Source organism: Strix aluco, chromosome 4, assembly GCF_031877795.1.
Source record: "Strix aluco isolate bStrAlu1 chromosome 4, bStrAlu1.hap1, whole genome shotgun sequence".
NCBI lineage: Eukaryota > Metazoa > Chordata > Aves > Strigiformes > Strigidae > Strix > Strix aluco.
In genome coordinates this window covers 44,436,941-44,452,689 of record NC_133934.1, presented here as the reverse complement: position 1 = coordinate 44,452,689, position 15,749 = coordinate 44,436,941, and the positions used below count along the sequence as shown (strand labels likewise).

General features: G+C 36.7%; 1 protein-coding gene across 4 annotated transcripts in view; it reads left to right on the top strand.

Moving 5' to 3' along the window:
- Nucleotides 1–15,749, top strand: part of TLL1 (tolloid like 1) — a 141,249-nt gene that overhangs the window by 84,033 nt on the left and 41,467 nt on the right. For 3 of the 4 annotated variants that reach the window (XM_074822874.1, XM_074822873.1, XM_074822875.1), the window contains 3 exons: nt 185–290; nt 3,172–3,296; nt 10,431–10,546. In XM_074822874.1, the coding sequence (XP_074678975.1) occupies nt 185–290; nt 3,172–3,296; nt 10,431–10,546 (347 nt within the window). Of the gene's footprint in view, nt 1–184; nt 304–3,171; nt 3,297–10,430; nt 10,547–15,749 lie in introns of all 4 variants that reach the window. The other variant, XM_074822876.1, reaches the window with a different exon arrangement.

The window sequence follows — 15,749 nt, the reverse complement described above, 5'->3', positions numbered from 1 at the left end:
TGTGTTTCAGAAGACATGTCTGCTCTCTTGGTTAATAAAATCACACAGTTACTTCCAAATGGCTAAGATTTATGAATGTCAGTGGGTGATTAGGTTAGGATCTTTGTTGTTTTTCTTTTCCTGTTTGGTTTTTTATCTTCACAAAAAAGATATTAAAGAAAATCTAATTATCAATCATTCATAGGTCAGGAATACAACTTCTTGAAGATGGAGCCTGGAGAGGTGAACTCCCTTGGGGAACCATACGATTTTGACAGCATTATGCACTATGCTAGGAACACCTTCTCAAGGTTGGAGTCTCAGGTTATACCTTTTGACTTTTAATTCTATTCCTCTCTGTGAATGCTAAGAACTATTCTTTTTTAACTATCCCAAAATCACTTAAAATGTCCCTTGTGAAATAGTATTCTTACAGCAGTCAAAGCACAGCTTGTTTATTTTAAGTCAGAATAATTTAATTATATTTTTAAACCTGTTTTGTTTCTGTTCAGTTTCAAAGCAGCCTTTTGATCTTGCTTCAGTTCTTTAGATTTTAAAACAAGATAATCTGGAAGCATCATTTCATGTAATACTCACTTTCTTTCTGTCTCCACAAAAATTTGAACTTAGAAAAGCCAAATGAGTGAAATGGTTAGGAATTTTATGTGTAACATGACCTGTTTTCTTAAAGAGAAATCTCCTTTGATGCATAATGTCTGAGTAACTATGGATTATGCAGGTAGAATACGTTATGGTATTAGTACATCTACCACGCAAGCCACAGCCTTTGCTAAGGACTGCAGTCAACCATTTATAACAGAGGTTGCAGCCTCTTCTCTGTTGTTTATACAGATCGTTACAGTCATCAAAACCATATAGTAATGAGTTCTGCTGGTTTTGCTCTGGCCTGTTGCAGGCTGATCCATTCCCAACTCCATAGTAGTTCACTTGGGTCTCAGTCTGAAACTCTGCATGGTTGTGGGGAGCTGTACAGTGGGCTGTTCCCATAGGCTAGTCCTACTCTGGAGAATAAGTGAAGAAGGAGCCTTTCACCTGGTCTTCTGTTATATTTCATACCAAGTCACAGTTCAGCTGATTACTCTCAAAAAATATCAAAGTAATGTAAATTAAAAGAAATCTTAAAAAAACCCCCAACAACAAATGCTAATTTGAAAAGTTATGTTCTTAGCTTTTTTTTTTTTTGTCCAATTCATGCATTTCAAGGCAAAAATACTAGACAATCTGAGACTGAAATAAACTGAAGACTGCCAGAAATCTCACCAGCCTTTGCAAATTTCTTAAGCTTGTTCTCCTCAATGTAAATTATATTATTAAAAAAAAAAAAAATGTTACCAGAGAATGTATTCAGCATACACATAATTCACCCCTGGTAGAGCATGGGAATGAGCCACATGAGGTAGATATTAGTCACATTGCTTAATCCAGTTGCAGATACCATTACCTTAAGGAAGAGATTATACGAACCTATATAAAATAGAGTAATTTAACAAGCTGGAACCCCCTTGAGTCCTAGGGCAATGACAACATCAAGATAATTTGATTTGTGGGCCCTGACCTCACCACTTTTGAAGCTGGTAGAAACTGATAGTGCCATGAGTAGGCATGTCTTGCCCCAAGGTAAAAGAGGTTGTTACTTCATACTGTTTTAAAACAACCAGCAAACGCTTGAGGTCATGTATTGATTTGCACTGATTTATCTTGAAAGCATGAGTTGAGCTCAGTGTGGCATATTGCCAGCTGTTTCTTGTTAGACTTTACTCACCTGGATAAGTAGTAGAAATCACAAAACATCATAAAGTTCTAGTCACACACACAATGATGTTGTTCATGCTGTATTAAAACTGTTACAGGTTGTTCCCCTATGAAAGTGCTAAGGCATTTAAGAGAGGATTGTTTTCACGTTTTTCAAAATATGAATAGCGTCAGTTTCAGGTTGTACTGAAAATGAGTGGAAAATATAATTTATAGATGCAATGACTTTTTTTGAAATAATAATGTGCCTTATTTCTAGAAACTGAATAATGCCATAAGTAGTTTTATTTCACTATTTACATTAGGGTAACATCCTGAAATTAGTATTTTTTTGCAAAATTTCTAGTGATGCCACAAGAAAACTGACTGGATAAGGAGAGCAATATGTACCTGCAATACTCAAAATGGTTCATTTACTATAATTTTAAAACCAATCTGTATTTGTAAACAGTATTCCTAACTACAAAGATCCCTAATGTTCATTCATTTTTGGACCTACATTATTCCTGAAGATACCAGTTGTACTTTTCAATAAAAGTCTTATAAGTATACAAGAGAGTATAAAAAAATTAAAGAACAAGAAAATACAGAAACATACTCATCTGTTAACTTCCATTTTATGGGGTTTGAGATATTTTCAAATTCTGTAACATGATAATAGAACTTAGTTTTGTACCTTACTCTTTTAAAATTTATTTGAGACTACCAAAATATTTTGGATCATATTTAGAATTGGGGAAATTTTGAATAAAACTGCACGTTTGGAACAAGTGCTTCTCTATTATATTTAGTCATTTAGGGTAAATGTTATTAAAAACAGGTATGGTAAGTTGATATATCTTATTCTAAAGCAAGCAGAGGCTGGCAAGTAAGCATTTATGTTTCAAAAGCAGCAGCAGCTAGTTAGATCTGTTATAACACCTGATAGAAGAATGACTAAGTGTGCCTGACTTTACCTGCTCTTAGACATACAAGTCAGACTTTAAGACTTCCCTTAAAAACTTAGTTAGAAATAGGAACTTTGTTATTAAGAATTTTGTGATAGGGTCCAATTTATGTATTTTTATATAATTTTATATTTTTTTTCAATATAGCAAGAGCTTAACAGCAGTGCCTTTTTTCTGTGTAGTCTTAATAGTAGTAAGAGATTTCCCTCCTGTTGTTTAACAGAAATACAAAAGCTGATACATTAATTGATGTACTGAAAGATTTAATAACTCTGCATAAAGTTTGCCAATCTGAACAATTTTTATGACGTTTTCTGTATTTAAAGTTCTGCATTTTACCAAACTCTTATTTATGCCAAATGTAAATTCTAGATTTACAAAATAGCTTTATACAATCATAAAACTCAGACAGTTTTATCACAGAAACCTGATAGGGGTTTTTGGGGTCTATTTTTATTTTTATTTTTTTTAGGGGCATGTTTCTGGATACCATTCTCCCTTCCCGTGATGATAATGGTATACGACCTGCCATTGGCCAGCGTACTCGTCTAAGTAAAGGAGATATTGCACAGGCAAGAAAGCTGTATAGATGTCCAGGTATTGCACCACAAACAAACAAAACCCACATACTAGCAACTGTTTGACTTGTTGTTCAAGAAGAATGATAAATTCTTTGAGTCAGCTGCTCAGTAGTCTGTTTCCATGTTGGCAACTGACGTAGGCAGTTCAAGAATTGAATCATAAAAAAATCTTATAGATAAGGTCTCTGGAATGCAAAGCACTTAAGGACAGATAAACTGTATGAAGCAACACTTAGTTCCGTGACATGTCAGTCTTTGTTTTCCTTAGCTGTTCAATGACTAGAAAAAAAAAAGTTTAATATAATTTCTGGTTTGCATATTGACGGGAGCCCTTTTTCATTTGCATTCAAGTACAATGCAGAAGGAGCAAATTAAATTATTGCAATCGGCTCTGAACACATCATATTTTTGAAACTTTGACAAATAACAAGCCAGGACAACTAAGTTACAAACTCTTTTATGGGTGAACTGGTTAGATCTTATTACAAAATTTTAACAGATACATTTGGTATTTGAATATCTTCTGCCTAATTCTAGCATCCTATAATTTCAATGATTATTAATGTTTTATCTCAAAGTAGTGTTGGGGTAGAGTTGCTGTCTGTCTCAGAGACATCAGTGGCAAGTCTGGAGTAGTCCAGAGTCAACCCTGTGGTTCTTGTTGTTCTTTAGTGCTAGTTCTTCCCTAAGTGCTGGCAGAGTGGTAGAAATCTCAAAGCAAAAGGTTTTACTTTCCTTACTCTATGTATGGCTGATACCAGTTTTAATCTTTGGTGTCAACCAAAGCAGTTCAAAAGTACCATCTCTCAGCCAGAATTTGCCAGCAAGGTCCTTGTGGAAGGCCAGACATACCAGCTCTGTGCCACACAGGTTTTACAGCCCTCCTACTCTTCATGGGAATTAAGTATCTGTAACTGTTTTAAGTCAGATAAAGGGCTATTTTTTACCACCTGATCAATACAGGACTAAAATGAGGGATCAGGACTGAAGTGATGGAGCTGCTTCAAATTTGTATCAGCAGCAGTGGGACCTACTGAAGATCTGGGGCATCTGATGTGCATTTGATGTACACTGTACAGCTGAAACATACTTTTCCTTTGTGCTGTAAGTACAGTGAATCATAATCTTTTATATACCAAGAACATGCACAGCGCTTCTGGGCCTACCAGAGGAGAAACCACTTTAACATATTTTCTTTAACAACTGTTCCCTTTGAAATAATTTTTCCTCTTTCCTTTTGGTAGAGAAAGTACTTGAATAATGACATTCTTCTTGGCAGCTGTATTTCTAAGAGTATACAGAGAGCAACAATTTCATAAACACAGAGAATACATATATATTTTTGATAAAAGACAAATTTTGGAGACAAAAATAGCCTATAGAATTAAAACTACTGTGAAAGTATCTTATGATCACATTGGCTTAAGAGGGAAAAAAGTATATAAATTACGGCCAAGGCTGTTTAGTGTGTGTATAATACTCTAACATGTACTTTCAGTCAACTTAAACAGATGCAATGTGCTTTTTGAGCTAATGTTCAGATAGTTGTTCAGAGAAAATGTCCTTTTCATTTAATTCATGAAAAAGTATAAGGATGAGTTATCATTTCTTTCAATGTCTTGGAAGTCTTGTTGAAAGGTAGTTTCAGAGTATTTTAAAACCAGAGTTGTTCAGCAGTAGTGTGCACTTTAAAAGTAAGCTATTTTTTGCAGCACTGGTGAACGTGGGTCAGAGGGATAATAAAAATGAACAGTTGGTTGCAGGATCATGCTCCTTTTCTGGCACTTCACTTCAGCAAACTTTGTGATGAAAGACATTGGTTTTCTAGCCTTACTTAGATGAGCCAGTCCATAAAAGAAAGTGAGTTTTAAGCAAGAGAAAAAGGCAAAAGGTTTTGCTACAAGTTTTAAATAGCATACTATTTTTTTCAGTTGATATTTTTAATAGGAGCTGTATAACTGAATAACAAAACATGAACATAAATATCCAATAAAGAATGAAACTCTCTGAAAGTTGTACAGTACTTGTGATCTAATAAATTTTCCAGCAAATAGTGAGACTGAAAGTTCAGACATTAAGGTTTTGGTTTTATGAAAAGAATCATGTGATCATTGTAGTATATAGCAATAAAATCCCTGACACTGTTGGTTTTGGAGGTGTGTTATATTTCCTATTTCAGACAAAAGACGTTAATCATGATGTCTACTTATGATAAAACAGCAGTTTTCAAACACTAATAACATCTGCATTGTTTCATGTGTTCATTTGTGTTGCCTTAAATGTAATACGGTGAAAATACAGAAAACAGTAACTTAAATAAATTCGTATTTTCAAGAGACGCACACTTCTCTGATAAAGGATTTTGTGGTATTGTGCATATTACATCTGGAGTCCTAGTTATTCCTGCAAGCAGTTTCTGGTCTAAGAATCTGCTGCATTTTCTGGGACCCGTAAACATGAAGTTGAGCTCATGGCTGATGGAGAATACAGCTGATCCTCACAGCAGTGAGGCAGCTGAGCCTTCCGGGTTGTTTTAGCTAGTCAGGATATTCAGGGTCATTATTCAGGAAAGGACTTAGTGACAGAGAAAGTTTTGAGTTTGGTGAAGCCAAGGCATGAGATTTGATAACCTGTCTTTCATCAGCTGAGTAAGCGCCAGGACTCAACAACCTAGCAACAACAATTTTGGTTTGTTTTTAACTTTCCTTAGGACTTTTGTCAAATGAAAACATAATTGCTGATAAAGATCTGTTACATTTTAATACTGAGTTACATTGTTACACAATAGAATAATGAGAAAGCAAGCAAATAAGTTGAGGGTCCTTCCTCTGCCAGTCTTATTTTGAACTTGGAGTTTCTCGGCATTTGAGAACAGATCTTGAACTTGAAGGCTGGATGTATTACAGTGCTTTTCAGACTGTCTAATAGAGTAATAGAATATGTTTCCTTCTGGTGTAGCTACTAAAATTTCAACACAGGTCTACCTTTATACTTTTACATAGAAATTGTAGTTGATTTAAAATTCATACGTAGTTTTATAGGAGCAAGAGAGTAAGAAAGGGAAATGATGGAGAAGGGTACTCTTAGGCAGAAAGAGAGGACAAGAAATAAGTGGGTAGAGTGGGACTGAATAACGGATGGGAAAGGAGGCTCAGACTGGCAGTAGAAGGCAATCCAGAGGAAGAGAAGGTGGATGGAAGAAATTAAGCAAATTTACAAATTGCCAGGGTCTGTGACAATACGTGTGGAAGAGAGCAGATGAAGGATAGCTACCCTGGATCTTCTTTTGTGCTGTTCTCACTGTTTCTCAGACTTAACTTGCTCCCATCTCTATTAGATTAGAAAAAATAGTGTTCACCTTGAAAAGTCAGCCTTTATTCACTACATAAGGAGGATTAAGGTTTTTAGATTAAGACTGTTTCCATATAACTATAAAGGGGAATCAAGTCAACAGTAAGACACTGAGTTGTAGTAAACTGATTTAAGTTTTTTGGTTTAACAACTACATTATCAGCACCAGATATTTTTAGGGCTCTGTGACGGCTTTATATGCTATATATGTATAATTATACAGACTAAGTAAAAAGTATTAAAGATCTTAGTTCTCTTTGGAAAAGGGTATGCTTAAATTAGCCACATATGACGGTATGTATTTGCTAGTGCTATGGACAAGGGAAGGAGGGTTGGTTTCCTAAGTGTCCTGGAGGATCTGGGCTTCGTCATTTGCAGATTTCACTATAATCCTTAATGGAACTTGACCATGTGCATATGCCAGTCCAGAGAGGTGTTATACACAGGCTGTGTAATTAAACACTGCTTCAGAGTTCACTAGTAGAAATTGTTTAGTATAAGCATACAATCTACCTGCTGTCTGCATCTATTGCTAATCTTTACAAGGAGAGGTAAAAATAGTTTCCTTTTCCTTACCACAGAAAGGCTTTTCAGAAGTCTAACCTTCTCAAGCTGTAAAGTGGACAGATTTTTTTTGCTTGGAGTGTGTGTGTGTGTGTGTGTGTGTGTGTGTGGGGAGAGCTAAAGTGGCATTTCTGCAAGTGGTCTAGCCCAGTAAAATTGATATAAGACATGACATTTGAGGGGGGGGGGGCAAAAAAAGCATCAGAGAAAACACTGGCAATGTTAATGATTAGCAATGGAATAAAAATGTACAAATGCTTTATAAAGCAGAGGTGTATAAGACTGAAGTTGTAATTAAGTTCTTCTGGCAATAAATATACTAAGATTAGTTCTTAGGAAGTTTAAATAAGTGGCCCTTACCGCTCATTTTCCTTTTACATTTCTTTCCCAAAGTGGCCTCCATTAGTAATGGACCGTCACATGATAAAATGTTTATAATCTACCATTTTATAAGCCTAATCATGAATACTGTAGTTTCCACAGTCCAGTTACAGAGAAAACCTTTACATTCTCCAGTGACAGAATTTTAAGTTTCAATTACTGTTGACCCATTGCAGAGGAATGTGCTTTTAAACAAGAAATACCCAAATATCACCCTGTTTACAGCAGCTCTGGAAGCCAGCCTGGAACTCAGATCCCATAGATAATTAATTCAAATATTGATTGATATAAGCTGTTCTTGTTATAATTCCCGTGACTAACCAAGAATTTTAAATTAAATGGTAAATATGGTGAAAAATGTAAAGGTCAAAAATATTTTATAAATTCTAATTGTGTTAATTCTTAGTAGAAGTTATCCAATTACAATTTTTCTTATGCTTCCCTTAAATACAGAGATATTTATGAAAACTTTTATTTGATAGAGAGCTCCCAGGCATTTAATATAGATATAAATTAAATTGCTGTAATAACTAGCTTTATTCTATAATTCCTGGAAAATGTTCCATGGCAGCTTTTGCAGCTTAAAATCCATAGTTTTAAGACTATATGCAACTTCTGTATATGGAGCATGGAGTGTTATTAACATTCTGGAGAAAATAATCCTCCACTCTCTATGAGAGAAAAATTCTGAAATGTTTTCAAAACTGCAAAGCTACTATGCTTAATTCATTGATGTGTTTACCTTTATAAAGGGGTAATTTAGGGACTTTAACAGAGTAAGAGGTAGTTACGCCAGGGTCTTCCTCCTCTCCCCTTATTAATTGCAGGGCTTCATTTGAACTGATATCTTGTATGTCCCACATACTTGATAGCATTTTATTTGCTTATATACTTCACATTATGTGGGTGTGTGCATTGCATGACTTTGTAATCAATATTTGTGTTAATTGAGTTAATTGAAAAAAATGCAATGTGAGTGGAAAAGGTTGATCAAACAGCATCCCCATCTCTCATTGTGTCATCTGCCGAAGACTTGCTTAGTAACTGTAGTGTTGGAGAAATAGTTATAGCTAGAGCAAACAGAAGATGTACTAAAGCTTTGAAATATGGTTGTATGCCTTGTGAGAGTACGTTCATGCAGTGTAGTCTCAATGAAGCCATAGGGGGGGGGGGGGGGGGAAGAACAAGAGAGGGCTCTAAAAACAGTGACCAGAATACTTGGATCCTCATGGGTCTCCTGAGTTGTGCATGCATCTGCTTTGCAGGGTGGTATCTCCTCTTTGGGCCGTGCTTTCCTCTACTCCTGTACAAGACTATGATTTTACTCTTGGCCTTCTCTTAAGTGCTTTATATATGCTTTGTAAGCTATGATACAGTTCACTGGTGCTGGGGGAACCCAGTACAGTACTCTGCAATTTATTTAGGTTTTCATTTGTTACTGTGTTGAAAATAAATTGTGAGCAATTATGAATATAGCCTTTTCACTGAAAAGGCTTTGTACAGAAATAATTGTTTAGCACTGAATACCTTTTTTTATGTGTCATTTTCTGTGGCCACCTGCAATTTTTTAGAAGATAAAACCACATTTTTTAAAATGAGGAGAGAAAAATAATTTTTTCTGTTTCATTCCTGAAGGACATGGTGACAGTGACTTTGGCCATTAAATTTTTGGGGGTCTGCACTGATCTTTGTTTTCTCTCCTCATCACAATAACCATTTCAGTGTCAGAGAGCATATTTAATGCTTTGAATAAAGCTTATGCCTGATATTACAGTGTAGTTGTCAGATTACATCTTAGATGCATTTTAACAAGACAGCATTTACAGCTGTGTTGTCTGTTTTTGTCATAAACAATCTCTTTCTTTGTCCCCTTTTATTTAAAGATTTTCCAGATCATTTATAATTCATTGAGATTTTGATGATACAGTAGTTCACCTGCTGGCACTGGTAGCACTGTAATTTGAAAGCACTGCAGATCTGATTACACTGTCAGTCATGGGATAATGTTCTCAAATTCACATCTCTCGTATCACACCTGCAAAATCACTGGGTGAAACAACTTGATTAAGGTCAAAAAAGATGACTGACTGAGGTGTGACACCCTACCAGAATCAGTTTTAGTGGCAGAGAACGGCAGGAGCTTCCAAAGCTATATTTCAGTGTGAAGAGGAATTATTAACCAGTCTACCAGCAGCTAGTAGCATGATTGACAGGTGAGATATGGGTGTTAAAAGCTTCAATAATAAAGAATATAAAAGCCTTTGGTATTTTAGGACTTTACATTTGCTTTGCTTTATTACTCACTTCTCTATGAATCACTGTTGCAAGAGATTTTGTTGAATATAGGATTTTGTTTTCTATACCAATATAATTGAGTGAGTTTAGGTCAGATCAGTCTCTCATGCGGGCAAAATACTAAATTAAATGAAACCACTGATGAAATTCCAGTGTGGTGCCAATCATCCCATGCCAGCTTTTGTTTTACTTTTGTTTTAGTTCTTAAAGGACATGTCTAAGGGTGTGGCTAACATTTTTTTCACTGAAGTAAATTTATATGTATAATTTTGCAGTTGATTGACAGCAATGACATTTTTAAGACTGCTGTAATTTTGGTTATGTCAGCAAACAGCACACAAGTGAAATAGTTCATGGAATAAAAACATCCTGTGTAAAATGGAATGAATGTCAGACTGGCTTAAAATCATTGTTTTGAATAAATCATAAAATAACTAGTCTGTTTTCCATTCTGCATCTGCCGTGAGTTAAATGTATTCTGAGTAGATACTGGAAAGATGCATTTTTTTTTGTTAGGCGCATTCAATTTTATATTTTTACTGTCTTTTGTTTCTTTCAGCATGTGGAGAAACACTGCAGGAATCTACAGGCAACTTTTCTTCTCCAGGATTTCCAAATGGTTATCCTTCTTACACACACTGCATATGGAGAATCTCTGTGACCCCAGGGGAGAAGGTATTTGACATTTCGTCAGCTAAACACAGATACTATTTTCAAACTAAAATGTTGTGTTTCTTTAGCTATTCAAGTTTATGGTTGTATAATAATTGAAAATAATGGTATGCCATAAAAAATGGGACCATGAACTATGTGCTATTGACTTGGCTTTGGTCTGTGACATTAGAACCACATCATCTATTTGGTGGCTGTCCATGTGAAATGAAGGCATGATTCCAATCTGCTACTTGTTTGCATCATGAAATCCCTTCAAAACTGGCTTTCAATTCAGTTGGTGGTTCAGTGTAAAGGTGGAAGAGGTAGTTCGGGCTCCTGAATGGTCTTTCCTCCAGCACAGGCTCGGGCAAGCTGACTGAGCTGTGTGGGGCTGATAGCTGGGCTCTGCCTAAGGAACCTCTTAGTATGTTGAATGACATATATCTAAAGTGAAACAGTAATAACATGGGGTAAAGAAAGTGTCATTGTAGGTCTTCCCTGGTATCAGTTCTAGTGCATATAGTTTTACTTTCTGGGCATTAATTTTAGCTGAAAAGTGGGGAAAAATTTTGGCTTGGTGAGAGCAGTCTGGGGAGAGAAACGTGCCATCCCAGTGAAAGCAAAACCTGTTCTTCTTGTGTACACTTTCAAAACATGCTAGCTGAATCTTGTTTTAACTTATTCTCAAATATTAGCCTGACTCAAAAGAAATAAGGATAGAGGCAGCAATGGGAAGTATCACCTAAGACAAAATATGCAAGTAAAAAAAAAAGAATGGAAATTTCTTTACAAGAAGCAGTGGCCAATATTAAGCAGTCAACTACAGCCTAAAGACTGAAATATAGAACCTAGCACTAACCTCAGTACTGGAGAGTCCAAAGAGGAAAACCCAGCATTTGTGACCAGATATTTCAGTCAGTTTTGTCAGTGGTCTCCCACTCCCTATTTGACATAGTTTTCTCCTGATTGGATTACTTTATTCTGTGTTTCTTTCAGGTCAGGGTCCTGGTAGACACCAAGAATATATGTTCTTGATGTGCTAATAGATCCTGAGGAGCTGCAAGAGCATTTGCCACTGAGGGGGATGAAAGCAAAGTTACTTGAAAGCTCTTGCCCTCCTCTGGGCAAGAGCCAGAGACAGGAGGAAAAATAAACATGCTCTGTGCTGGGAGGCTGTGGGTGGCTCTGCAGGTTGGCAGGGAAAAACAAATGAAAACAGATGAATGAGAGAAGGTTTGCACAGAAAATACAAATTAATCTAGATAGGTAATTTTATATGCCCACTATTTGTGTAGCTTCTTAGACACTGCTGTGATAACAACAAAAATGGCTTAGACTTCCTCAGTTAAAAAACCCAAAAATTGTAGCATTCATCTACAATTATTATTGGGTTTTGAAAACAATATCAATATATGAGTTAGAAAATGGTCATGCTTAAGTATTCATAGCATACTCCAACCTCATATAAGCCTATCTGTGGATGTTAGTGCAATTGTAATATATTTGTAATACCATTATGTCTTCAGATAGTAACCACCACTGGACATGTATTATACTGTACAAAAATTTAATGGGGGAAAGCCCCTGTCTTGAATTCAGCAGTGTAAGAAGACCAGTTCCTTTCCCATCTTAACCCCCGCCCCAAATGGGCAAAAAGACTAAATGGAATTTTCTAGTTTAAATTTGATGTGACAAGTCATGTCTGTTAAGGCACTGTTGTGCTAATGTCACAAAGTCTTTTTTGTCAGTGCTCTTCCCATAGGATGTTTTCTGTCTTGAGATAAAGCAGCCTGTTTGCAGCAAGGACTTGATGTGAATAGCAGATAGCAGAAATGAGGTCTAAATCTTAACTAGTGCATATATCGTGGTACCGTGGACACACATTATGCTTGATCCCAAATTTTCTCAGTAAATGATGATAACATATTCACATTATGAAGGTAAAATAAAAATATATTTAAATTTTTGTTCCTTTTTTTGCTGCTTTGACCCTGATAGATCTCAGGAATGTTGTGTGGGGGTTAGAGTATGTATAAGTACATCACCTCATGTTTTGAAACGTCAGCGAGCACTTTAGTCACCTAAAAATAAACTGAAAAAGGACCAGTCCAGATTGTCTAGCTCTTGTCTCTTATTTATTGAGATTTAACATTGTGCTTTGAGCATAGTTTAGAGGACTTCTATCCATGCTGCTTTCTGCAAGTACAGACACTTCTGATCTTTGATGGCAGGAAATTCAATGAAGTGTATACACTACTGCAGTGTATACACTAGCTGTAGCATTCCTTTTATTGATAGGCATCATAAATTGCCAGCCCAACCTAAAATGTGTGCGTCCCTATTGCTAAAACAAGGCACTTCATTCACCTTTTACTTTCTCTCAAGATTTAAGACTATATGGTAAACAGCTGTACACAGTATATCTATACACAGAAAAATCTCTGGAGTATGATGGTGTTAGTAATACTGTATGCCCTCTGCCAGGGCATATCCCGCTTTCTGGTGTGTAGAAATTTTGTTGGCATAGGGAGTTGCAACTGTGCCAGTGGTTTTTTTGAATCCACCTTTTTGAATAAGCTACATTACTTTCTAATTTTCTTTAATGTTTTACATGAATGATAACATAGGTCAGATAAATCCTTCGTTGATATGGGAAAAAATATCACCTGCAGAAAACTTAGTACTACCTGGTGTTTGCTATGTATTTTGTGCTTTCTTATCCCAGGCAGTAGAAGGTATGATATATTCTCTCCGAAGCTGCAGCAGCACAATTGAATCTGCGGTGTAATCAATAATTTCTTAATTGTGCTGACAAATACCCATTGATTGTTTTTCCTGTGAAGACTTTCAGCCATCCTGTCCCCTTGAACAAGCTCTGCCTTGTCTGTAGCCCTATTTAATACTTTGCAGAACTGCAAATCAGAATCTTAAATATGTTTGTACTTGTTTGGTTCCTGACCAGAAATCATGCTGTGACAGATTGGGGGTTCTGCCTTTGTACAGCTAATGAATTCTGGTCAATGTTAAGGAATTGCTGTATCATCAAATACCTTGGCACATCAGAATGAGAAAAGGCTGTGAAGGTTATTTCATATAGTTTCAAAGGCGGGGGCCATTGAAGAGGCTCATTAAATTTTAATGGTTTCGTTTAGACAGCAGCACTTTGAGACATGATCACACCTAAGTAAAACCATCCTTTTCCCAACTCTATCCTGGCAACTTCACTGGAACAGGTTGCCCAGACGAGCTGTGGATGCCCCCTCCCTGGAAGTGTTCAAGGCCAGGTTGGATGGGACTTTAAGCAACCTGATCTAGTGGGGAGGTGTCCTTGCCCATGGCAGGGGGGTTGGAACTAGATGGTCTTTAAGGTCCCTTCCAACCCAAACCATTCTGGGATTCTAAGGTTTGGAAAAAGGCAAATTTCCAAACAGAAAACAGAAATATGATGTTTCAGCTGTGTCATGGAAAATGAAGACTTGTGGCTAGATTGGTGAGAGACCTCCAGGCTCTACACAGCTGAGCCAATAGAAGATGTATAGGACATGGCTTCCATAACTTGCTTCCAACAGAGCTGGCTGGGTTAGCTTAAGCAGCTGTGGAAGGTACCCTGACCTTAACTCAGCTGTCTGCATCTTATCTGAGCAGACAAAAAGGTTCCCCCTTGTGAACCCCTCTGCCAGCACAGCTGGGGTGAGGTGGACATGGATAGAAAAGGACAAGGACACTGCTGAGGGCAGTAGAGTTTTCAAGTAGCATGGCTAGATACAAACAGAACTGCTGTGTGAATGACCTCTCTGCCATCCTCAGAGGTAGATTCAAATAGCACTTGGAAACATGTTAAAAGACTGAAGCGGAGGAAAGCATATGAATGATTGTACTTTTAGCCAGATCTGCATATTTGTCATGGAGAATAACATGGTAAGTAGGTGGTTTTGGAATTCTGATAATATTTGTGCATTTATTTCTTCAGTACATGTCCTTGAAGGAGTGCCTGAATAGTAGAGGCAAAACACCCTGCGGGTTAGACATCTGGGAAAGAGTGCATTTAAGCTAGAAGAAGTTTGAGAGGTGTAGCAGTAGGCAAAAGCAAAGAGATTAGTTTTGAGGTTCCCCTTCTGTGAAGGAATAGCATGGGAAGTCTGTGTGCAGGAAAAGAGACAGGGAAGTTGAAACAGGAGGTGCTGCAGTTAGACTAAAAGAAGCATGAAAGCATGTGGATGAACACGACAGTAACCTAGTGAATGCCAGCTGAGAGGATCAACTAATGCTTTGATGCATGCCGTTTTTAGGTAAACAGTGCAATAGTCTGGAAACTGAGTAGTATGGTATTGAAGGATTTCTGTCCATTTTCTCAGTAACACTGAAAAGAAAGCGTTCTTCCTATTTTGCAAAATTAAAAAATAAGAGAAATCATTCTCCACCAAGACCCTGGTGAAAAACTGGCAAGGGAAAAATGAGAGCCATCTGAAGAGAGATGTAGGTCAATAGTTGGATTGAACATAGAGGTCGTTAGGTAGAAACCCAGATTGTAGTGTTTGCTCTGCTGAGGGTGCATCCAAAGTGTATACACTACTGAATATAACACCATAACTACGCTTACCTGAATCATACAAGTTGTCCTTCTGCTGTTGAAATTTGTTCTATTTAACCTGACTAGCCACATCTGAAATGGGAAAGGAGTCTTAAAATCTAGCTCACAGAACTTGCAGAGAGATAGGACATCTAGAATCAAATATTGGATGTCTCAGAGTTCAAATCCTTGAAGTTCAACAGTGGACTGTCTGGATGATTTGCCTACTGGCTTTCACAAAAACACTTCAAACCTCCTAAAAGACACAAGCAACACTCCCTCCTTTCCCCCCCACTCAATTCCCTACCTGCTCTAGCTTTAAAAGCGCTGATTTGTTATATTTTCTATATAAAACCTCTTTATTGTTCTAATTCAGTGAACGATTAAATGGGTGAGCATTTCATTATCCTTATAAATTCCATGCTTATGAAAATATCCCCTATCTACATAATACAAGATACTAATTGTGACTGTTTTTTTAATTAGGACTTAATTTGCTTTGTTTTTCAAAGTTCAGGGAAAGGGTATCTATATTGAAAAATATTTCAAGATATTAGAATGTCTATTACTGCAAACGTCTCAGTATAAGAACGTGTTTTCCTTAAATATATCCATTTCTACTGTATTTTCTATTGCAACAAAGAGAAGGGATTG